Here is a 25,293-nt window from a genome sequence, read left to right as displayed (position 1 = left end):
AGTTATTTAACATGTTCAAAAGCTTGAATTATAAAAAAATTGTGTTTTAAACCAACGTACATCATATTTTTCACATTTATGTAATTAAATATATTTTATGAAATTTGGTAAGGATTTGGTTGGTTATTGAATGACTAGCATCGGTTCAGTGCGTACAGTAGCTGGATTTTTTTAAAATGTATTTAAGACCTCTTCATGTTAAGATACACTTTGGCAGTGGCGAGTAGGACATGAGAACATGCGTAAATATTACACAAAGCAGTGCCCAGTAATGCACCTACAACGTTTGGTACAGGATATACTTGCCAATCACGGTCCCAATCCAATGGGGCGACCACAGAACCAGCCCATGCACCTAGTATAGCACCAATTGCATTATATTTAAATAGATGCAATGCTGTCTCTTCACTTTTGGTAACAAAATCCGGTTTTTCACAAAAACACACCTGCAAAGCCCCGCCTGCACCCAGTAGCATGACCGTTGGTGAAACCGTCAATAACGTTATTAGAAGCGATAACACAAATGTTTGTTCATAGTTTTGCAAAACTGGAGCGCCTAATATGATGCAAAGAAATGATATCAAAAGAGTACTCAAAAATTGTAGTAGTAAGCCGCCAGACAGTTCTCGTATTGAAAAATATGCCGTTTTCTTCTGCCTCTGCTTTTGGTTTAGTACGCTATCTTCAAACTTAATATAATAACGTGCTAATATAACTTTTAATATTTCCCCAATGAAAATTACTGGTACAATTAAAGAGCTCCACAAGTTGCCGATCTGTGACCAATCATGCAAATAGTGCATATAAGTCATGCAAATAAGTATTATTGCGAAGCTTATTGATAGATGAAATAATTGCTGTTTTGTCTTTTGCTGATCAAATTTTGGCATGATTACTAATCTATATTTATACAATAATATCAAAAATTTACTAAAAATAATTTAATTCTTTCGATATTTAGCAGCTAACTAATTTTATTGAAGACAGTGTTGCCATGGCACAGCAATTTTACAAGAGCAATATGTTTAAACGGTGCATATCTTTGTTGTTAAATGTATATATTGTGAAAAGATAAATATGTTTTCCTGTCGACTATTTTTCACTCGAATAGTCTTTATTATTGCTTAGTATATATTATTAAAATAATTTTAACGCTCTCCATATCAAAATTTATTGTCGTACTTGCGACTGATAGGCTTTGAATTTCTAGTATGATAACTGTTTCCTGAGTACCTCAACACTATCGATTCAAAATATCGGATTCTTCAGATTTAAACTTTTTTAGCTTCCTAATTTTATTATTAATTTGCTAATACCTGAAGACAATTAAAATATCTACTTTGTTAGCAATTAAAAGACACTAGAGACAATCAAAATCAAAATGCGTTTTCGGCTTACTACACATACATTTATTAAATATTAATGGAAATATTTTTGAGTGTCTGTTATTGACTCGTGCCAAATTGTGCAATGAATTACAAAAACAATACTTAGGCACCATACTTGTTCTTAGCGGTGTACACAAATTAATTCCCACTTTTTGCTTTTTATTCGTTCACAATTTGTTAATTTGTATGTTTCAAATTGTCAGAAGTGAAGGTGTAACATGTTGTGTTGCTCATTGTGAAATTAATTTTTAAAATGATTATAGGTCTGTTCCATGAGCTACTTGTAGTAACTTAGACTACTACACGAGAGAGCGTAACATCCATGTCGAAATTTGAAAATGTTATAGATATTTTACTTCTACAGTTTATTTCAAGTAAAATTTGTGTTGATGTGTGAATCAGCTGTTTTGGTTTGAATTTACATTTTTGTACTGTTTATTTGCGCGGCACTGGTGTTCTCACCTGATTTTGGACAAAGCTGTTTCATGAAAATCTGTGTGAAGAGCGTAATTTGGCCCTTTATTTGTGTTACGCTCTCAGTTTGTACTTTACATATGTTTTACTTGAGTTTTACTACGAGTAGCTTGTGGAACAGACCTTATGTTTGAGTGTCATTTATTCTGCGTGTTATACCAGTGCTCTTACTTTTGAATTTATGTTTTGTGTTTTTGTGGCATGAATTGGCATCTGTCTTATGCCTGACTAGCATTCACATAAAAACTTGATTGTATATATGTACAGAACTAATTTTTTCTACCATATCTAAATGCATAAAAAATATTATAAAATCATATACATAATAGGGGTATTCACTCTCTCTTGTAAACTCATTGCAAGGAGCACGAAATGCAAGAATGCTATACAAAAACTGCAAGACTGCGAGAACACCTCTGTTGCAGAATTGCATCATCAAAATGAATCAGCTGTTTTTGCAGCCGTATCAAATTGAGCAAAGAAAAATAAAAGTATAACAATGCCGCGAACAAGTGAAATACAAAAATGTATAGATTTTTTTATTGAAAATAGTGCTTTTAATATTCTGATTGAAGGTATTAACATGTTGTTAATGTAGTTTTCACTACTATATAGTTTCTATTTGTTAGATGATACAAATTACTGGGAAGTGATGGAGCAATTAAATGAAGACCTTTTGCTTACTTTAGTAAACCATCACAGAAATCACCAACCCGTACCAAAATCTATTCAATGGAGATCTACCATTCTCTAAGAATTTGATGAAGGCCGTTTTTGTCAGATGCTTAGAGTAAATTGGAACGTATTTTCCTTAATAGTCTCACTAATAAACTATTAAGGATTGCTATTGTTTTATATCGTTTGGGTTCATCAGGCGAAAATGCGGCTATTCGTAAAGTCGCTACATTATTTGTTGTTGGAGATATATGTAATAATAATATAATATAAAAACAATTAGTATAATAAAAATATAACTAATTCTTAATTTATTATTGTTATTTGTTATATTTTTTATCGAGGGGGGTAGTGGGGCTTTGCACAGCAGAACGCACGACTTTCGGTGCAGAGCTGGATGATGTGTTGTCTGCAGACGATTCAATAAAAAAAACATCGTTGCCTAGCGCAGAACTAGTTGGTGCCTATGGCAATGTTCCCGTACAAAATTAGACATGCGTCCAAACACTTCATTCAATAGTTCAAAATGTGAACAAATTTTCGTAAGTTTCGCTGAAATTGATAAATAGATAAATTAATTCACAAATGTATATGTATATAATATTATATTTGTGAAAACTTAATTAATGGTCAAATCGATTTAAATTATTGAACGAAACGCATGTATATAGCATAGCCATAGATTAACATATCTCGAAATTTTACTAACAGTCAATTCAAATTTAAAAATGAGAAGCAACAAATGACAAAACAGCTGATTTCCGCCATTTCTGGTTTGTTGCAAGCAAATATACATAGGTTTCAGCATTGGAAGATTGCACGCAATTGCACGAAATTTTGTGCGTGTATTTTGTTGTTGTTATTTGCATTCTCGTACAATCTGTGCATTTCGTGCACCTTGCAATGAGTTTGCAAGAGAGAGTGAATACCCCTAATATGTGTATAACATACACAGCGATATGTAATTATTTAGTTCTAGAAGGCCTGGCAACTCTACAAAATAAGTATGCATTTCGTAGCTGGTGTATGCTTTGAACAGCTGATATTTTACGTGGTTCTTAGCTGTGCGATCGTAATGAAAATGTGAATAAGTAATTAAGAAAGTTTAGCTAGAAAGCTTCAATTTTATAGCATGGTTAGTTGATTCTGCTCCATCTGAGCGTTTGGTTGTGCGGTTTTTCGGTTCAGTATTTCTTAGAACTAAGTTCTTTTAAATTAAGTATGAATGCTAATGATGTTTATATTGTTGCTGCTGTGCGCACTCCAATAGGTAAATTACACTTCTATTTTACGTCATGGATAACTCAAAAAAAGAGGGATGGGCATTTTTGCTATCTTATCAAAACTTGTTTTTTTTTTTAATTTTAAATAACTTTCTCCACTTACATGTATTTTTTTACTACTTCTTCATATACGTAAGGTAATTTGGGTGGTACACTTTCCCAAATTAAAGCTTCCGATTTAGGCAGCATTGTTATTAAAGAAGCTCTAAAGCGTGCCGAGGTAAAGGGTGAAGATGTAACTGAAGTAATAATTGGACAAGTAAGTAATGCAGTCATGCAGTCTTCTTTACATATGAGTAAGTAAATATATGAATTGTATTTTTTAGGCCTTAACTGCCGGACAAGGACAAAATCCAGCTAGGCAATCTGCTCTCAAAGCTGGACTGCCAATAGAAGTGCCGGCATTTGTACTAAATATGCTTTGTGGTTCAGGACTTAAGTATGTTTTGTTAATTATTGTATTTTTGCTAATTTTAATTTCATTGGTTTTTTTAATTAGGAGCGTTACTTTGGGCTATCAATCTATACGTTCTGGTGACAATAAAATTGTGGTCTGTGGTGGACAAGAAAATATGTCATTAGCGCCACATGTAATACATATACGTGACGGTGTAAAATTGGGACCTGGAACTATGGTTGATTCAATGGTACATGACGGTCTTACTGATGCCATGTATAATATTCATATGGGCATAACAGCCGAAAATTTAGCTACTGAATATAATGTAAGTCGTTCAGAACAGGATGTGTATGCGGTACGTTCTCAAAATTTAGCTGAGGCAGCACAGAAAAATGGATATTTTAATAAGGAAATTGTTCCTGTTGAAATTAAAGATCGTAAGGGAACTATAATATTCGACAAGGATGAGTTTGTTAAGGCTGGCTGTACTGTCGAATCATTTCAAAAAGTCAAAACTTGTTTTTTGGATGTAAGTTTGAAACTGATTTTTTACATTTGTTCCGATATTTCAATATTTTTACTTATTAGAATGGAACCGTAACCCCTCGTAATGCCTCCGGTATTAATGATTCAGCTTCTGCTGTCATTTTAATGTCGGCAGAAGAAGTGCAAAAAAGATCGATTAAACCACTTGCTAAAATTGTTGCTTGGGCTCAAACTGGTATTTGTCCTAAAGTAATGGGTATTGGTCCAGTAACTGCTGTTAATGCTGTTGTAAGTTGTGAAAGTTATAAAGATTTGTATTTAAATCGTATTCTACTTACAAAGTTTTTTGTTTGTATTTATTCTAGTTAGCTAAAGCAGGCTGGTCAAAAGATGAAGTTGATCTTTATGAGTTAAATGAAGCCTTTGCTGCACAAAGTTTGGCAGTTTTAAAATGCCTACAGATTGACCAAAATAAAGTGAATATTCATGGTGGTGCTATAGCATTAGGTCATCCAATCGGCGCCTCGGGCAATCGCATTTTAGTAACGCTTTTATATGCACTTGAGCGTACAGGCGGTAAAAAAGGTGTTGCGAGTCTTTGTATCGGAGGCGGAATGGGCATTGCTATTGCAGTGGAACGCGTTTAAAATTTTAAACATATTTAACATATGTATGAATTTGCAAGCAACTATTGTATTGAAAACAAATTGTTTGTGTGGAAAACGGTTAAAGTTCAAAAGTATTTCATGGCCTTATATAAATGTACTTAAAACTATAAATATGCGACAAATAATATATTTATGTTAAGATGCAAAAATAAATATTTTTATTGTTATCAAAACAATTTAAACACAAAGGAAGTGTTTTTAAATTCAGACACGTTTTTTACTGACTAGTTCTATGAATATATAAAATTTATCTATAAAAATATAACTTGTGCGGTTAAAATATTGCATAACGTTGATAAATGAGATTTTACAATTTTACTTTGTACTTGAGCTAATTTACTTATACATACATAAACAATAAAGTGTTTTTATAACTTTTAATTGATACTTTTTGTTATATCACCACTTCGTTATATGTACTTAGTTCATTTTACTTGTTTTTCAAGTGTTAATGGTGGTTCAGGAAAATACCCGTCAGTATTATAAGAACAGAATACTCTATTTAAATCAGAATCAGCGATAGTATCGATTAAAGGTACACATAATTTTGCATATTTCTTGATTATACTCGACCAATATGTTGGTTTATCCGTACAAAAATATGAACCCCAAAATGCAGATTGTAAAACATTGCTATATTCGTAATTCCAACTAGTATAGTTATCTTCGACTAAGAGTTCTTCAGATAAACCAATGGTATCTATGTTACAACTTTTTATTGCTGTTGGAGCATATACATCTTGTGCGAAATTGTCGCCCATATAAAGGCACCGTACTTCATCCGGACTTTTGCAAAGCTTTTTAGCTAAGGCTGCTTTGAGCTGCAACCAGTTGCCTTGGGAGTAGACTGTATTTAAAGATATTTCTGCATCTGTACTGATTTCACTACCAGCCACCTCATCCAAGTCTTTAACTTTTAGATAGGGTCGTTCAGATGTAAAAAAAATAGGCTTCCTGGCGTAACAAACTACAGAATCAAATAATTTTTGCCAATCATTGCCAAGCGCATAAGATGCAGTAAAATTTGCAAAATCTATATTCGAACCAGTAATCAAAAATACTGCCTTCCCTGATGCTCTTAGTGTCTTTAACCATTGCAATACTTTATCACTGGTATGTAAAATATATCGTTCAGGTTCGGCACGTAGTGCATTAAAATATAGGCTTTGTCCATTGGAAAAGTTTTCACGTGCAAATGTATGCATAAGAGATTCTCGGACATCCGGCCATATATTATATACATCTGGCGGGCATTTGTTTTCTGTTTTTGCTTCGTCATCTAAGAAATCAATAATTTGAGCAAATAGCATTGCCGCTGGTGTGTCAAAGCAATCAGGCAGCATACGGAATTGTTTGGTAAGCGGACCGTTCCAGTTAGTCACTATGTCTTGAAAAAATTCTGTTGCAACACTCCATTGCCGTTTTTCACCATAAATATTAATTATTTCTTCTTCGGTTAGCAGTTTCGTACCATGAGTAGCTCTAAGTATTTCTGTTTCTTGGCCAAGTTTTAAGACATTTCCCCTTTCGCCATCTAAAATTAGTCCTTTTTGTAGAAACTCACAATTTAATTTGCACTTTAATAATATTTTAGGATACTTTTTTACATCCACTAGAAAATGCCTCAGACATTCGTACTCGAGCGGAAGCATCTCACTTAAATTGTAGCGCAGCAAAGTTGCATCTAAATCGAAGCCAATGACGTCATAATCGTTAAAGCAAAATTGTTTATAGTCCTTCATACCAGCACTATTTGAGTATTTATAATATTGATTTTTACTATTATTATTCTTATTAACTAAACGAATTGGTTTCCCATGCGAAGAAAATAAGGCACAAAAATTTCTACACGTGTGTGGCGCCAAAGTTGTCCTATATTCGGGTGCAAAATTACGTAGTCCAGCACATAAATTTTGATTTTGCTTGTAATGACTTAAAATTGACTTATTAATTATATTAGTAAACATTATAAATGTTTAATATTACATATTACAATATTAAAAAAATTTGAACTTTGTAAACTTAAAAATAACAAAAAGCAATTCTTATCAAATGTCAAGTACATAATTTATCAAGAAGTAAACAAGAGATGTGACGTCATGAAACAGGGTTGCAATAGTATAAATTTTACTTCATAAATTTATTAGGATAGTAGCTACGCATTAATATGCAAATAATAAAAATTTCAAATTATATATTTGTGACATTAACTATCATGTGCAATGAGAATAATTTAGTTAATTTATGCTGTTAAAATCATAGTTAATTTCATTCGTTTTTTATTTAAATGTGAACGCTGGACTATATACGTTTATTAATGAGATATAAAATAGATACATTTGGTGGTTGACAATACTTTCTTATGAAATTAGAATTACATTTTATAATAGGTATATTTTCGTATTTTCGCCAGAACAAATTAGTAGACGAGCCCAAATAATAAAAATTTTGAAGTTACGTGAAATAATTTCAATTGAAGGCAATCGGTAAAAACTAGAAAAATAAATTAAATAATTAAATTGTATCTGGTAAAAAAATGTCACATAACAAATTTAAAATTGGTACTGTCAAATTATTGTTATATTTTATATCCTAATTTAGTTTTTAACCAACAAACAATTTTAAATTCAGTGCTTATAAAATATTTCATCAACTTCATTTATTTGCTTTTTAACTTTAGATAAATTTTGCTAGTAAAAATATTGCCTGTAAAAATAAGCAATCTGCGGCATTTTGTCTTTACTTAACATTTTTCCGATTGTGTTCTCTTCAGCTCACTTTTGGTGTACGGAAACGGACAAATGCACAAAGACAATAAAAAAGTGTTACTAATGAGTACTTATTTTTCTATACCAATGTCTTTTGCGGAAGAGTACTGACAAGAAAATGTTTAAAACGATTTTATTTTAAATTATTTAACTACGTACCAATATTTCATAACATTTAACATTTCAGAGATTGAACATTAATTCAAATAATAGGCTTAAACGGGTCCATGAATAAAAACCGTAAAGAATAAAAAATGTTGGTATTTACGGACCTATTCTGTGAACTTGACAAATTTGTCAAGTATTGACAATTATTCACCATCTTGCTTATATGTCAAGGTTGACAATTTGGCAAAGTTTTGGTATTCTTACTATAAACAAAAAGTTCAGTTCTTCATAAATTGTCAAGATGACAAATAAAATATATACTCCTTACAAGCATTTTTTATTGTTATTGTATGCATGACAAAATTCAAAATAGCAAATAACGATTTAAAAAAAATAATAGCAATGAGTCATGATATGAATATAATCACTAATCGATACACTGCTTTTGATTTTGATACAAAACAGTTTTCACTATAGTGTGGTGAAAAGTATTAGGCACTTGAACTTTAAAATTTTTCAAGATTTGCCCAGAATAGCAAAAAGTTTTTTGGTTGATAAAAATCTTGACTAATTGTCAATACTTGACAAATTCGTTAAGTTCACAGTATAGGGGAGTTATTATATAGTAGGGGCGTGACAATAGTTGTTTATGACACAATTTGCTTTTAAAGGAGTAAAACGAATATTGTGAATATTGTCAGTTATTGAATTATTTTAGCAAAAATTTCAAAAGTTAAACAGACATATTTGGTTAAGACAAGACAATGAATGGGCCCGCTGCATTAATATTTTAAAAGCGATTCCAAACAAAACTCCTAAATTTTTAAGTAATTTAAATTCAAATTCAAAGATAAGAAATGCTCTTCGGTTAAAATAAATTATAATGAAATTTATCACCTGCAGCGCTATTAACACAATAAAAAGTGGTCTTAATTGTGCATTTAATTTTATTTTCTTTTTCTTTAATTGTTTCCTTGTAATTGTTCCCTGTCACGTCAAAAGACATGACAGCCGATATGCAAGCAGTTATCATTACAATAAATAAGTTTTCAATAACCGAAATCGATTTGATTTGATTAAATTCTAAATTCCTATATCACATCTCGAAGTTATCTGTTGATCTTTTATGTCTGTTTGCATTACTTATAAAAGGGCAGCTCTGTGGTTCTGTGCCTTTTTTTATCTTTCCATATAATATTCCATATGACAGGACAGGGAACATGATCGAAAATATAAGTAGTGTGTTCATTTTATTACCTTTAAAGTTCATACTAAGGTTTAAGAGAATATATAAAATCTGTAAATATAAATATATTATAATAAAGTATCACACCTAGATATTTTATTTTTATGTCACATGGGGTTTATATATTGTCAAGTTTGGCACAGCAGTGAAATTCGATAAAATAATGGCATTCGTTTCTTAGTGACGATAATGACGATAACGAATACTTTAGGGGTAAAGGTATAGTCCTTTTAAAATCAACTAAGCAGTTTGCATAAGACTATATGGTATTCTCTTAACTATTTTTAATGTGAACAAAGATATTTAAAGAGAAATTTATTGTAGGTTGTCCGTACTTGGTATGGAATATAATTTTTAAGCTATTATTTAAATGTTAGTTTATAAAATATAATTAATGCGCTAATTGGAATGTATAAGAACTTAAACCGGCAGTATGGAAGAATTAACAAATTACACTGTACTAAATATTTCAAGACAAACTAAGCTTTTGTGAATTCAATTGCAGTATCATATCAGAGCATCTGGAGCATCTGGAGAACTACTAAAGGAATTATTAAAAAATCCATTAACATTTGTTAATCGGTACCGGACATGAATTTTTAAAATTTTTTAATCGAGATATAAAAAAATTGATTTCAAGTGGATCTCACAAATAAAAAAGAAAGCAAAATAAACCCAAAAATATTGATTACGAAATTATTTGAAATAAATTGAGTTAAACAATTTATAACTAAGATCTTTCGCTGCAAATATAAGTCAGTGGTGACAACTCTGTATGTGGCTTAGTCTCTAAATAAGAGGGTAAAGTCTTTTGTTGCCAACAACAATGCAAATGTATAATAACTCCTAAGCTTTAAGCATTTACAAAAATTAGTCATTTAATTACATATATTCAATAGCTATTGAATAAACGATTGAAAGTAAAAGTGTTGATAATAAAACCTGTTTAAATCACAATAAAAAAAGTTTCATTGATAACAATTTCGCAAAAGCTAAAATTATATATTTCATATGCAATATGAAAATAAAAATTTACATTTTAACATATTTTAATCATCTTTTTTTTAGTACTTTTATGTAGTAATATTAATAATATTGGTAATAGTTTTTTTCGATTCGCCTTTAGAAAAACTTTAATCCATAACAAAAAACTTTATACCTATAATTCAATCATCATCTGCTTGCGCTTTTAGATGTGCTATAGCCTCGTCGCGTGAAAGGTTGAATTTCTTCATAAATAGGCGTAAGATCCATTCATCTTATATTTCACATATTGGACCGGGAAACTGAAGTGTTTAAAGTGAATATATGTTTTTAATAGAGAAAATTTGTTAGTACGAACATGTAAAGAACTCCCGTCATAATAAATGTCTTGCAGGATATCAAGCGTAATAAACCCTAATTCTCGATTTAATAGTAAAAAGTATTTCATATAAGTATAATTTTGATGCGGGTTCGCAAACACAGCATCAAGAACAGGTAGCAATTCATCCAGACTATCGTGAATATTATATAACGTTAATCCTTTAGATCTCTGATATATAAAATTCAATAATTGTATTTAATGGGAAAAAAGTATATATTAATATGTATAAAACATAACATAAAAAGCTTTTATGTAGTTGACACTGGTTTTTACTTACTTTTTTTCCACTTTCTTAGGTGTCATTTTCAATAGAAATATTGCTTATAACTTCACCTGAACAATTTGACAACACGATTTCTATTCTTATTTATAACTGATAATAACTGAGTACAATGAAGTATAAAATGTTCTTTGGTTTAGTAACTTTTGTATGAAGATCTTCAAAATGTTTGCATTTACACTGTAATTCTTGTCAATACCTTTAGTACATTTTAAATTGATAAAGCGTGATTGAATAAATCATATTTTTTTATTTTTATAAAGATATACTGACAATATTATTCAATTGTAATATTTGTAATTAAAGTTTTTTCTAAATTTTTTTATTATTAAAAATAATTTATTTTGTCTGTAATTTTTGTTTTTTCTCCAACTTATAAAGCAATAAAACTATTTTTACAACTTCATTTATTTATTTATCTTTTACTGTTTTTATTATTAAAGTGTTTTTAAAATAAAATCTAAAAATAATTTTTAATTTATTTAATAAAAATGTTGTAGGAGTTTCCTGTCATGTGAGAAAAACCTATATATGTATATATTTTTAAGTAATATTGGCTTGAGTAATATTTTTATTTATTACATATCTATATAAGTTTAGAAATAAAGTTGCTAATCTATTTGCATGTCTCTGCGTGACTTCTTCTTTTTTAGCATTAGAGTCGTATATTTTTACTCAAAATAGTTGAAAAAGTATGCAAAAGTGCGTCTACATATTCCGTATTTTTCTTGTAAACGCGCTCTGCAATTGTGGTTACAACAACCCTTTGCACAGAGTTTACTCTTAGTCAGTAATTACTACCTATCAATAATATCCTCCCTTTCTCCCTTCACTTATTAACAAATTTGAATTAGATATATTTGTTGTTTAAAAACTAAGCTTTCTGTACTCCAATGTCTATTTTCCCTTGAGAACTGGAATTGGATTTCAGCTTTTAATCTTAATGATCTAATAGCTGAAATTTGTCTATTTCGTATTCCTAGGAGGTGCTTGTAGTGGGTTCAAATCTCACACTGTGGCTTTGAGCTTTCCACCTACTGAGAAATCAAAAAACAAATGGATTCAAATAGATACGGTAAGGTACAATCTAAAACATTCCACGGTAATGATATCAATAAGATAATACTAATATTTATTTTAAAAATACTTTAATAAGAAAAACAACAAATGATATATGTATAAATAAATGAAGTTGTAAAAATTTTTTTTTATAGAATTATGTATATTTTATATATAAAAAAGTTATGCATTAAAAATTCTTACCACAAAATTATAATTTATGTAGTTTTGCGCTGACAAATGCTGTTCTGCAATTACAGAACATAGGGTTTTCAATGCTAATACCATGTTTCCACTGCTTACTTAGTAAATTATTTAAGTAATTTTAAAATTTTGTCGTATCCATTGACAGAAGCAAAAATAATAAATGCTAAAAGATGTCGCAAGCCACTCTTAAAAATTTAGAATTTTTACCCAAGTGGACAGTCCGAGTAAAACATGGAAATATAAGAACATGTAATTTGCCTTTTTTAGAAATATGATGAATTCTAAAAAGGTACACGCAATGGGAAAAACATGTCTGTTCAAACATAAAAACTGTCGAACTTATGTATGATCACTAATATTTTGTTAGTGGAGTCAACAATGATACTAATAGCGAACATAACATATTTTGCTTGCATAAAACCCTATAGAAAAAGCTCTAATATCAGAGCAAATGCACACATATGTTAGCTTCTAGTTCATGCGTAAAAAGGGAACCAAGGAAGAAGTAGAGTTATTTGGTTGTGAATGGACTGACAAACACCAACAATGCATAACTTTTTTATACAAAAAATATATAAAGTTTATTTAGCTCTGCCGATAAAGATATTTTTTAAAATTTAGAGAGTTTCGAATAGCAAAGAAAGAAAGGACAAATACAAAAATAATTTATTAAAATTTGGTGGACCATACAACGCTGTTTCGAGTATTGCCAAGTATTTATCATCAGCTCCATAAGGGGAGGTCCGCCAAGGTAGGATCGAGTGTCTCTAAACCTTTTGATACTGCTCGAGGCTTCAGACAAAGTGAACCCTTATCATGTGATCTTTTCAATTTCCATGCTTACGCCGACAACATTGACATCATTGGGCGTAGCTAGCGTAATGTTACAGCTGCTTTTGCTGCTATTGAAAAGGAATCTGCAAGAATAGGCTTAACGGTGAATGAGGGCAAAACGAAGCATATGTCGGTTACTGGTAGAAATGTGCGCCACTCGTACGTCGAGCTAGTGATTGGCGACTATACTTACGAATCTGTCTAGGATTTAATCTACCTTGCACCGCCGTAACGACCATAAATGATGTCAGCCTGGAGATAAGGTGAAGAGTCACCATTGCTAATTAGTGCTACTATGGGCTCAGTAGACAATTGACATGTAGAGCTCTCTCTCGACAAACGAAACTTACGCTCTATAGGTCGCTTATCCTGCTTTTGTATGGCGCAGAAGCATGGACGTAGAAGAATGATGAAGCAGCGCTAGAAGTGTTCGAGAGAAAAGTTCTTTGTTAGGTCTTTGGTCCTCTACGAGTTGGCGACGACTACCGCATACGAATGAACCACGAGCTGTACAAGGTTTATCATGACATTGATATAATTCGACGAATGGTTGAAGATGCTCCAGCGAAAAAGGTGTTTGAAGGAGTTGTTGGTGGAAGAAGACATGTAGAGGTACATCGTGTCTCCGTTGTAGTGATCAAGTTGAGCGAGCACTAACTGGACTTGATGTACGAGATTGAAGAAGGCATGCACTCAGCAGAGGAGCCTGTGGAGACATACTGCGTCAGGACAAAACTCGGCAATGTGCTGAATTAATAAAGTTAATTTATTATAAATCAAGTACGTATTTTTTTTATTTCCAAAAATACCATGACTTTTAAAGTTGTAGTTATTTTGTTGAGCTTTGAAGTAAATAAAATATTTGAATTTTGTTTTCTTATATAGTCAAAATCAATTTTAAGACCGATATGTATGGACTAAAATAGAATACACATACATATACATTTCTAAAGCATGCTATGCATGTTATGTTTAATAAAATTAATGTTTTCCACCTTTTTTAGATTTAGTAAAAATATATAAAAGAGGAAGAGCTTAAGTTTGTTAAATCTAAGTATACGTATTAATATATGTATATCAAAATTATCTGTTCTATATTTTTCTGCAAATAGTTGTTAAAAATTAAAAAACCGGTTTCAAAATTTTTTGTTTGTAATGGAAGGAAAATCATCAACTCGAAACTCAAAAAACGACAAAAACTACAATCATATTGGAAAAATTCAAGAAATTATCCACTACTTGGACGGCGAAATACATGATCTTGTACCGAAATATCCAATTAATACGGCCCTATTAGGAATCAGTGCACAAACGCACGAAAATAAAGATAGAAAAAATGTTAATGATCAGGAATGCCCACTCCCCATAAATATTGATGTACCCATTGATAAGACCGCAAAAATTGAGGTGCGAATGCTTTTAAGTTTCTATAGTAAACAAGCTCATGAAGCTTTTCAAAAGCGACGCCTTTTTATAGTATATGGAAATTTCTACACTTTACGTCACTCCTTACTAAAACGTCGTTGGGTAGAGAAACTATCACGAAATCGATATGCCAACTTGCAAGCTCTTCCAAATGAAACATTAATAAGATACGTGCGCCCTGGAAATGAATTTGAACAGGCTGTAATGTCGAACTTGGTTAGTCGTTATCCACCGTTCTTTATATGGCAACCTAAAGCAATGAAAGATTCCTACGCAGAAGAATTACCTTATCGTAACAGAATACGCCGTGGGCGTACATTAGATTTTTCTACAAAAATTGGTTTAATTGGTTGTTCCGAACAGGCATCTTGGTATCGAAAAGAAAACATATGTGGTATGAAATATCCAAGATTTTATCGCCTTGGTGGAACCTCAGCGGAACGTTTAGCTTTTATTGATGACTTTTGTCAAACACAATGTCGTAACTTTGTACGTTTTCTGTGGAATAACTTTTATTATATTGATTTACTTATTGACGAAGAACATGGAACAGAACCAGCAGATACAGTGAATTTCGCAATAAAAAATGTAGTGAAACAACTCAATGAATTTTCACACACGGATCTCGATGATGAATCTTGGAATCCTGAAAACGATAAAAATTTTCATATATGGCAAGATTTTTTAAAAAGTTCAAACAACATTATTTTTAACAGATCGAAATTAAAAATGAATCGTGTTGAATTTTCGGAAAGTATCAAAAGTGGTAAATTGTATCTGCAGAAAATATTTAACAAACATCCAGATTTTCATTGGGATGGGTGCAGAAATCTTTGGATACTAAAACCAGGATTTAGGGGTTGTGGCTTTGGCATTATTGTAAGAAACGATTTAGATGAAATTCTGGAATTTGCAAGTATCAATAGTAATAGGAGATATATTGTGCAAAAATACATAGGTAATTTCAATTTGACTATACATATTAATTTTTTAAAAATATTATTTTTGTTGTATATTAATACAGAACGGCCGTTGATAATATATAAAACAAAATTTGATATAAGAATGTATATGCTGCTCTCAGTTAACCAAAAAAATCTATCAATATGGTTGTATAAAGATTGTTATTTGAGATTTAGCTCTCAGCAGTTTGATATGAGTGATCTCAGAGAAGTAATACATTTAACTAATAACTCTATACAAAAGAGGTATAAAAATCCCGAACACAGAGATAAACGATTGCCTGGGAATAATATGTGGTCATTAGCAGAGTTTAAGAAATATTTGAGCGATCTACCAGAAACCGAAGAAATTTGGAATACGAAAATATATCCAGGGTTTGCAGCAAATTTAATAGCAGTGGTGATGGCTAGTCTTGAAGATACAACGTTCGTTGAAAACGCTTTCGAACTGTTCGGTTGTGATTTCATGTTAGATGAGGAATTTAATCCCATATTAATAGAAATTAATGCAACTCCAGATTTATCAAGGTCGACTAAAGTAACTGCAACCATCTGCCCAATGATGTTAAAAGATATGGTCAAGGTTGTTGTGGACTTACCGAAAGATCCATCAGTAGTACCAGGTTTATTTGAATTAGCTTTTAAAGTGCGTTACGCTCCAAGAAAGGATTTTCAACCGAATTATTGCTTAAGTGTCTCAGGTATACAGATGCAAGGGACTCAGAAACCAATCGAACTCAAAGTAAACAGCGTAACTACGCCAAAGTCGATGTCAAAGTTAACCCAAGCAAATAGCAAGCAAATTCGTTCACCATCGAAGATATCGAAAGTGGTAATTTTTCTATTTTAATTAATAAAATTATATATATATTTTTTTTTTAGGTTAGTTTAGATAACAACAGATCAATGACGGAAAAGGAATAACAAACAAATTGTATGTAAGTATTTATTTGTACATTTTATTAATGTTGTTTTTTTCGGTGTTGAGATAAATAATTCAATTTGCAACCCTGAAGTAGTTAACTAAATCCCCTTACCGCAAGTCATTTATAATCAATGAAACCAAAGAGTTGGATTTGGAAAATCTTTGTAGTATATTTGAATTTTTTTCTATACACTAATCGAAAATAAAATAATCAAAATTAAAGAAAGTTTTATGAATGCTGCATATATATATATATATAAATTTAAGTTATAAAGTTTTAATGGTTTATTTTTTTGGCACCTTATGGCAGTAATAAAGTAAATAAATACAAATCCATATAATTGTTTTCATATATTGAACTTATCTAGAAAAAAGCAAAAGTAGCCTGTAATTGAAGAGGTTTTTTATAACAAAACTGTTCACTAGAGTAAAATAGAAAGCAAAAGAAAAAGGGAGCATTACTGACTTGCAGCAGATCATGGTACTGTGACCATGGCTGATCTTTTAATTTTTAATGGAAACATTACGCCCTTTAAACAAAAACTAGAATGTCAACAGTTGGGAAGATTTTAGAACCAGATGAGATTGTTTCTCCCGATGCAACAATCTCCTCTTGTGAGAATGTGAATTGAGATCTAATTCACCTCCAAGCAAAGTCAACATTCGGTTTCTTTACATAGTGGCTCATTTGCTTAAGATGATAATACAGGTCATTATGACTTGTCAAATAACCTAAATATATCAGCTCTGTTCTACTGAAGAGGCACAACAAAATAGTAAAATAGAGGTGCAAGATAAACGAACACCCTTTGAACGAAAACTAGACTGTCAACTGGGAAGATTCTAATACCAGATGAAGTTGGTTCATCCGGTTCAACAATCAGCTCTTGGTTAAGATTAAAACCGGACAGTCATAGAGAATGTGAGTTAAGATCTAATTCATCTCCAAGCAATATTAGCATTCGGTTCCTTCACACTGTAACTCATGCTAAGATGATAACGCAGGTTATTATGACCTGTTAGACAACCTAAACACATTTGCTCTCTTCTACTGAAGATGGATAATAAAACAGTAAGATGTGCAAGATTCCAATGCAGAAAGTATTTTAAAGTAAAAACTAGTGTTAAAAAATATGTCGATTTGGAACAATTGGAATTTTTAAGATAACTGACATAGAATACCGCAATTTTAAAGGGTACTAAACAGGTTAAAATATGGTATTATTAGAATATTGAGATTAATATGATATTTTTAAAGATTTGTTTCTTTAATCATCTAATGTCTCAGGATTTCTCAGGCGAAAAGTTTAAGTATGAATTTTTGACTTTATTTAATCCGTTATTCTCAGTAATCAAGATGTCTAGTAGAAAAACGGGTTATAGATTTGAGATAAGTGACTCCTAATCAACATAACGACATTGAAAAGTAAAAAATAAAAAGAATTTAGTCTCGCATAGTGTAATAAATATATTATTGCGAACTATATTTATTTAAAATAAATTGCATTGGAATCCAGTTTAGTTCATTAAATAAAAAGAAATACATTAAAAAATTAGACTTTCATTACGGCTTAACTCGATGATGTGCGAATTAATTATTTTAAATTAATTAATTAATATATGCAATTTGCAATGAGTGCAGCATTTATAAGTTAGATAATAAGATTGTAAATTATTGCGTAGAAAAACTTAATTTAAATTAATTAAATTTTGCATAAATATGTAATTTCGTGATGGAAATTTATTAATGCAATAAAAATGCAATAAGTAACAATTTGTATACGGCATTTTAAATTAGAATTTAAATTAAAGTCAACAAAAAAAAGTTAGTAGGTAGTAATGGGTATAGTATGAATATGAAATTATCATGAGCTCAGTAGAAAATTATTTGAGTTTGATTTCGTTCTACTACTTGAATAATAATGGCATACGTTAAGAAGAATATCATTAAACAGAATGTATTGTTATATGATCTTTCATACTATAGTTTTTAAAAATCATGTTTGATAAGGTATCTTAGTACTAAAGAAGATTTAAAAAAGCTACGCGTGAGCGATTGGAAAAAATTGGCATTGAATCGCGTTAGATGGCAAAAATTGGTTGAGGAAGCAATGGTTCATCCAGGACTGTTATGCTAATAAAGAAGAAGAAAAATTTACTTAGTAAATTAAAATGTTGTATATATCTTTCAGTGTGAACTTAATTGCTTAATTACTTAGTTTAGATATAGATAAAGTATCAAATCGATACATAAGTTCTTGTCTTTGGATCCTTTAACATATCTCTATAAACATTAAGTTGACGGTAAATATTTAGTATAAAAATTAAATGTATGGAGGCTAGGCTATGTAAGTGTAGAAGCAAACTAGAGTTGGCTTAATTTATACTAATTCCTTACAGTTTAAATCAAATAAGCATAAATTTTAATAATTAGATATACAGTCAAACTTCTTTATAATGAAATCTCTAATGCCTGCTGTACGCGAAAATTTGTTTGCATACCTGAAAAAACTTCGTTGTAGAGAGGAATTCGCTATAGAGAGGTTCGCTATAGAGAGCTTCAAATATATGAAAAAAATTAAAAATCGTTGTGTCTTCAACAAAAGTTCGTTATAGAGAGAAATTTGTTCTAGGAAGATTCACCGTAGAGTGGTTTGACTGTATTTAGAAAGAGGATTAAATATGCTGTGAAAATTGGTTAAAGCAACGAAAACACCTAAATTCTTTGCAAGAATACATTATTTGACCTAAGAATCTTAATTTAACCCTCGTGTCAAATTAAATCTATCTTAATCAGCTCATAAAAGTTGTTTTTACTTTTTTTAAAGTAGGTGATGATAATTTTATCCTTAACATACGTAAATATTTTTATATATGTTATAGTATTTTATTTCTTTAAATATTATAATCCTTCGAATATTCTATTGCAGTTTTTAATGCAACATAAATATTGATTTATGAATAGACTATGTTGTGAGACAGCTACAAAATGTTTCCAATGTTGTTCGATTATATTTAAGTTAGTTTGAAGTTACAAAAATCTTCAATTTTAGTAGTAGATACAAAGTAATAATTTATGAGAAATTCACTTTTGAGGTACTTGAGGGATTTGACATTAACGAAGCAATTCATAAACTTGGGAACATGTGTACTTTAACTCCTTTCATAGGACCTACATTTTTGCAGAATATTCATTTATCTGACTGCGTTAGTAATTAAAAATTCCAAAAAAGCTCAAAAATCAGTCGGCATCTGTATTCAGAAAATATCTTATTAGGACTAAAAACAAAATCGTTTATAGCTTCTTCAGATTAAATAGATCTGAATTCTGATTAATCAATGATATCTTAACTAAATATGTTTCTGTAAACTACCAACTTTTAATACAAACATAAATACCAAAGTATTAGGTTTAATAGGTTTGGCACGAAACATATTCAATATATTCAATTAGCTTGCATTACTTCGATTGTGATCTGGAATTTAGAATCCAGAGATATTATTAGATTTATCAATTGTCCTAATTTGCCTAGAATAGCTTAAAAGATTTTCTTCATTATCTTTTCTAATAATAATATGTCAAATTATTTTGGTATATTATATTTAAAGAAGGTTATAGTAATCATTAATAATAGTAGAAGACACTATTCATTTAAGCGACGTTTACATTTGTATCTATATGCTGTTATAGACTCTCAGTTTTTTGGTGGATTTGTCTCAAAAAAAAAAACTGTGAAACAGACTGTGGTTCATTTAAGAGGCAGATTAGTGAAATCGGTGTGTGATATATTTGGATTTTTTATCTAAAAAGTGTGTACGAGAAAAGGTGCATAAAAATACTGAAAAAGAAAATACCACTATTTTGAAAAGAATATAATTTTCTGAAACTGTAAAATATTCAGAAAAATTTAGTTGAAAACTTAATAATTTCTGAATCCATTTTGTACGAAAACATATTAGAGATATGTATAATTAAAAGATGTTTAATGGATTATAAAATTATTAGTGTGTGATTTAAATTCTTTGTATCAATTATTGTGGGAATATTAAGTTTTTTTTCTGGGCAGATCCAGATGGACCATATTTATCTCGATCAATATTTAAAATGCACCATCCCATTCCATGACTCCTTTTTGTTTTTGAGTAATGAAACATTTCTATAACTTCATTAAACATAAATTATTACTTATTTCATGTAAGGTAGAAAATTACTTATATAAATAATACATATTTAATTAAAACTAAGCTTTAAATAAAATATTTTCTCAAAGTTAATAATTTTTTCCGAAAGCTACGCTTCTTACGACGACAAAGAAGCTATTTTTAAGAGTAAGAAGGATTCGAATAGTAAAAAAAATATAAGAACAAAAATTTAGTTAATTTATTGAAATTCGGCGTTGTTAACCAAGTTTCAATAAATAAACTAAGTTTTAGTTCTTGTCTTTTTTATGCTATTCGAAAGCTTTTAAAAAGTTTGCTCTTTACTTTCATCTCATTTTTTATTATTATTGCATAATAAGTTTACTGTTACTTTCTTCAAATAAAAATTCTTTGTATCCTCTTAAATAATTCTCAAAAAATTATAATTTTAAAACAGCAGAAAATTTAGTTGTTAATTAATTAATTATTTTCATCTCAAATTTTAAAGTCGAAATTCATATTTTCTTGTTGTTTACAATTTAATTTAAAAATTTATTTTATCCAAAATTGTAATCTCGTTTCGATGCTATATTTTTTTATTCAAAATTTAAATTATATGAAATATGGTAATTTTAAATTTCAGATTTTATTAAAAAAAAGATATCAAACACTTTGAACAGTGTGGAGACAAATTGAAATATGACAAACATGGCGTAAATCCGGCTCATTATTTTCCTAAAATAGCCACAAAATATGAAATACAAGTTCCGTCCTTGTTGGTACTCGTACTTATAAGACTGACGATGATGTCGACGATGGCGACATTTATATCGAAAGGAGGAGAGACATAACTTGCGGCTACAAGCATCATTTTGTATTCATACCAAAAGCTTAGCAGGCTTTCAGTTTACAACGGCCTACTGACTAGCCAGTATAACTGAGTATGGTACGTTGTCATATTTTTATTACCGTCAACAAAAAAGCTTCTTCCTTTCAACATTCAAAGGATGAGTTATAGTATAGTTTCTTTCTACATTAAACCATTTTTTAAAAAGAAATTGAGACTATATGGTTTTGATACGATTTTTAATCACAATACCAATGTTAACAAAAAGTTGGTTTTTTTATTTTTTATTTTATAATTTATTTATATAAATTTAAAATTATCACTAATTTTTACTTATATTTATATTTTTCATTCAACTTTAAATAGCGTGTACGGTTTAAATAGCAATATTTACTAACTATCTCAACAATTTGAAGTTGAGGACCTCATCTGGTGCCAACTGTTTCTGTATAACCACAAGTGGTACAGGTTACGCACCCCTTCTTGAAAATTAGCCTTCCAGCTAAGGTTAGAGTTCAGGATAAGATCTAGATATTCGATATTTCTGTTTAAACCAAGTAAAAGACATGTCGTTCGTTTTTGTAAAGCTAATACTAACAACGAAATTACAACACCATTTTGACTCAGTGAAATGTATTTATAAATATTTGACAATATCTGGAGAAAATTTTAAAAGAGATAACGATAGTAGTGTCATCTGCATAAGAAACAACGCTGCATTCGAATTGCTTCAATTATTTGATTAGTATGTTCAACGCAATATTTCACTAGAGAGAACGCCTCTTTGAGGCGCTTTTCACAATGAAGCACTACATTAAACAATTTCGCTACCAAAGGTGATTACTCTGACCGTGAATCGAGATTAAAGTTGAAGTATTAAAGGCGCTCTACCTTTTGCGACGCCTACCGCAAACCAATAAACTGCAAATCAATGTCGAACTTTATTACGACATTGATGGCTTGGTCGTGTCGTGAGAATAAATAGAGATGCTTTGGCAAAAATGGTATTTAAAGTAGTAGTTGTACGAAGAAGGTAGAGAAGGCGTGTCTCCGGTAGAGTGATCAAGTTGAGAGAGCACTAATCGGACTTGATGTACGAGACTGAAGAACGTGCACACGCAGTATAGGTGCCTGGAGAGACATGTTGCGTGATTCCGAAACCGGGTAAAGGGTTGTTATGGTCAAATAAGTAAGTAAGTATTAAAGGCGTTCTTCATATCAAAAAAAAAATTGTCTGTATTCGTTGAAAATAGAAGACTTTTAAACTTGCGATATTAGTGCATGATATGTTGTCTTGGCATAAGACATATTGAAATGGTTTAACTGTATGGTTTGGTGACAATTACTTAGAAGACAGTATTATTGCCCAAAGACTTGGAATTACTTGCCCAAAGTAGCTAACTAAGTCTGAAAGAATGCATGATTCGTGAAAGCTACACACTCCTTATATTTAGTGTCCCACTAATCTCCCACATTAAAGACGGGAATCATCAGTTCTCTAAATACAGTCAAGCATCTATTGGGTAAAGTTAAGAATTTTGTGAATTTTATATCGTGGTATTCTCTCCACGATATACTTTTGTTTGCTGACACGTTTTAATTCTCACAGTATATAGTGATAGTGTGGTTCACGTTTTCTTCATAAAAGATCATTATATATCTTCATCTTCTGAAGAAAGATGAGCGTTCGTTAATCTTAACATGTACCTTACGTTTTTTACGAGTATTTACACAATTTCCAAAGCTCTTTGCGGAGGAGCGATCTTCTTGATATCTATATAGATATTGACGTCCTATTTGGGGTGCGAACAAAGCTAAAGGTACTGGATGTTGCCGAAGTGTTGCTGGTGGACTTTTGCCTGACCAGAATCAGGCACAAGAGTTAAGCGAAGGTTTTGTAGACTTTTTATTATAATCAGAATTCATTATTAAGCAGCGTTCACTAAAAAACGCTTTTTACATCCGCAGCATATATTAATGACAAAGGCGGTATGGTTATTTATTCATAAACAGAGAGGGCATGCGAAGATTGGCATAAGCTATTTCGCGAAGCAGTGCTTATTGCAAGTCTAATGCCACTTTTCACATATACTAGGTACTTGATTATTTCTAAAAATTTATTAGTTAGTCGTATTAATAATATTTAATCATATATTTCTGTATTTTACTGTTAAATTATTTACCAAATTTTTTTTCTTGTTATTAAATTTAATGATTTTATCATTGGATTCACTCAATATAACCAACTTGTATATTTCTTGCTTTTGTTACTGACTCATTTTTGTTAAAGTTTTAATATCTTTAATGGATATATCTAGAAATAAGAGACGTGTGAATGAAACGTCTCCTAGATATATATATAAAGAATGTGAAAATGGCGTACTTTTGAGCGCGTGGTTGCCTCAAACTCATTTGACGACCACAGACCGTCTTCTGCGAGGATTCTTTTATTTTTTTATTATGGTGTACTTGTTTATTGGCATGGCAATAATTGCACAGCGGTTCTTGGTGGCAAGTGAAGTAATTACAACTGCAGAAAAAAATATAATTGTAAAACTTAAAGATGGTACCAAAACAGTTCACAAGAAACGTGTATGGAATGAAGTTATAGCTTCCTTAACTATTTCAACCTTCGCTTACAGTTCTCCTCAAGTTGTTTTGACTTTATTAGATATAATTGGAAATGATTTTAATGGTGGAAGTTTGGGTCCGAGTTTGGCAGTAGGATGCGGAATGTTTAATATTACTGTTATTCTTGCAATTATGGTAGTGGTTGTACCTAAAGGAGTGTCATTACGAATTAAAGATTACCCAGTGTACTATGTGATATTGTTTTGGTCTTTTGTTGGCTATTTATGGATGTATTTCATTATTGCGGTATGGGAACCTGAAAAACTTTCAATATGGGAATGTATGGTACTATTATTAATTTTTCCAGTTTCTGTTGTGTGTGCATATATAGCAAACAAGCGAATGTTTATTTTCAAACTATTTCGCTATCCTAGTACAAGTGGATTTGATTTGCACGCTGCACAAGTCAGATCACAATATCAAATGGGTGTGGAAGAAGATGTTGACTTTGAGCAAGCGCGAAGCGAATATATTACAACCTTCAAAAATCTGAGAAGAGAATATCCAAATTTTGATATAGAACAGTTAGAACTGATGGCGCATGAGAAAATTTTGGTTGGTAATCGAAAAACACGTGGTCTGTATAGAGTAATGGCAACTCAAAAAATGTTTGGAACAGGCGGACTAGTAGAGACGGTACGTGAGAGAGCCGAATTAGATTTGCAAGAAACAAAATCCCAGTTAATGCGAATACAAATTAAAGTATTAGATGAAAATGCACAAATTAGTTTGTTTTTTGAACCAGGACACTATACAATTATGGACACTGTGGAAGAATTTGAATTAAGAGTTGTAAGACGTGGCGCTTTATCGATTTTTACATCTGTTGACTACAGAACTGGTGATGGAACAGCAATTGCAGATCTAAATTATGTTCCAAAGGTGGGTACTTTATTTTTTCCAGCTGGCGTACACGAGCAACGATTTAAAATTGAAATTTTAAATGACAAAAGTTTTAAGGAAGACTTACAATTTTATGTTAAGCTAAAGGATCCACAAAAACCTGCGGTTTTATCGACACCAAAAATGGCTACCGTCATGATTATAGATACCAATCACTCTGGTGTGTTTGAATTTAGTCAAGAACTTTATAACATAGAAGAAAATATAGGTGTGTTAAA

The 25,293-nt window shown here is 30.8% G+C and overlaps 4 protein-coding genes and 1 long non-coding RNA gene across 10 annotated transcripts; 2 read left to right on the top strand and 3 right to left on the bottom strand.

Moving 5' to 3' along the window:
* Window positions 1-38: 38 nt before the first annotated feature.
* Window positions 39-956, bottom strand: LOC119671835 (glycosylphosphatidylinositol anchor biosynthesis protein 11). Its single transcript, XM_038082645.1, has one exon. It carries the CDS (start codon window positions 888-890, stop codon window positions 183-185), a length of 708 nt encoding a protein of 235 aa, XP_037938573.1. The 5' UTR covers window positions 891-956; the 3' UTR covers window positions 39-182.
* A 2,668-nt stretch (window positions 957-3,624) lies between these two features.
* Window positions 3,625-5,513, top strand: LOC119671826 (acetyl-CoA acetyltransferase, cytosolic). Its single transcript, XM_038082634.1, has 6 exons — window positions 3,625-3,807; window positions 3,958-4,079; window positions 4,147-4,259; window positions 4,320-4,749; window positions 4,809-4,994; window positions 5,072-5,513. The coding sequence occupies exons 1-6, from the start codon at window positions 3,759-3,761 to the stop codon at window positions 5,351-5,353; spliced, it is 1,182 nt and encodes a 393-aa protein (XP_037938562.1). The 5' UTR covers window positions 3,625-3,758; the 3' UTR covers window positions 5,354-5,513.
* Window positions 5,514-5,631: 118 nt separating this feature from the next.
* Window positions 5,632-7,397, bottom strand: LOC119671820 (5'-nucleotidase domain-containing protein 1). The gene has a single exon (XM_038082621.1). It carries the CDS (start codon window positions 7,339-7,341, stop codon window positions 5,800-5,802), a length of 1,542 nt encoding a protein of 513 aa, XP_037938549.1. The 5' UTR covers window positions 7,342-7,397; the 3' UTR covers window positions 5,632-5,799.
* Window positions 7,398-10,584: 3,187 nt separating this feature from the next.
* Window positions 10,585-11,339, bottom strand: LOC119671814. Its single transcript, XR_005251843.1, has 3 exons — window positions 11,140-11,339; window positions 10,839-11,030; window positions 10,585-10,782 (listed from the first exon to the last, which is right to left on the bottom strand). It is a non-coding gene; the product is annotated as an uncharacterized LOC119671814 (long non-coding RNA).
* A 2,909-nt stretch (window positions 11,340-14,248) lies between these two features.
* On the top strand, window positions 14,249-16,791 carry LOC119672222 (tubulin glycylase 3B-like). 6 transcript variants are annotated; one of them, XM_038083224.1, is made up of 4 exons: window positions 14,249-15,625; window positions 15,692-16,458; window positions 16,522-16,567; window positions 16,646-16,791. In XM_038083224.1, the coding sequence occupies exons 1-3, from the start codon at window positions 14,398-14,400 to the stop codon at window positions 16,537-16,539; spliced, it is 2,013 nt and encodes a 670-aa protein (XP_037939152.1). In that variant the 5' UTR covers window positions 14,249-14,397; the 3' UTR covers window positions 16,540-16,567; window positions 16,646-16,791. The 6 variants fall into 6 exon arrangements, with proteins under 6 accessions (XP_037939152.1, XP_037939150.1, XP_037939148.1 ...); XM_038083222.1 differs by having other exon boundaries at window positions 16,512-16,567; XM_038083220.1 differs by having other exon boundaries at window positions 15,692-16,461; window positions 16,512-16,567.
* Window positions 16,792-25,293: the final 8,502 nt, after the last annotated feature.

Source organism: Teleopsis dalmanni, chromosome 1 (assembly GCF_002237135.1).
Source record: "Teleopsis dalmanni isolate 2A chromosome 1, ASM223713v2, whole genome shotgun sequence".
Classification (NCBI taxonomy): Eukaryota; Metazoa; Arthropoda; class Insecta; order Diptera; family Diopsidae; genus Teleopsis; species Teleopsis dalmanni.
This window is presented reverse-complemented; position numbering and strand designations above follow the sequence as displayed.

What these genes read in the sequence shown, in the direction of transcription:
- LOC119671820 (XM_038082621.1), bottom strand. Translation starts at nt 7,341, where the DNA reads ATGTTTACTAATATAATTAATAAGTCAATTTTAAGTCATTACAAGCAA.
- LOC119671835 (XM_038082645.1), bottom strand. Translation starts at nt 890, where the DNA reads ATGCCAAAATTTGATCAGCAAAAGACAAAACAGCAATTATTTCATCTA.
- LOC119671826 (XM_038082634.1), top strand. Translation starts at nt 3,759, where the DNA reads ATGAATGCTAATGATGTTTATATTGTTGCTGCTGTGCGCACTCCAATA. An exon ending in CTTTGTGGTTCAGGACTTAA is followed by an intron (nt 4,260 to 4,319) that starts GTATGTTTTGTT and finishes TTTTTTAATTAG; the next exon opens with GAGCGTTACTTTGGGCTATC. An exon ending in TCAAAACTTGTTTTTTGGAT is followed by an intron (nt 4,750 to 4,808) that starts GTAAGTTTGAAA and finishes TTTACTTATTAG; the next exon opens with AATGGAACCGTAACCCCTCG.
- LOC119672222 (XM_038083220.1), top strand. Translation starts at nt 14,398, where the DNA reads ATGGAAGGAAAATCATCAACTCGAAACTCAAAAAACGACAAAAACTAC. An exon ending in TATTGTGCAAAAATACATAG is followed by an intron (nt 15,626 to 15,691) that starts GTAATTTCAATT and finishes ATATTAATACAG; the next exon opens with AACGGCCGTTGATAATATAT. An exon ending in CATCGAAGATATCGAAAGTG is followed by an intron (nt 16,462 to 16,511) that starts GTAATTTTTCTA and finishes TTTTTTTTTTAG; the next exon opens with GTTAGTTTAGATAACAACAG.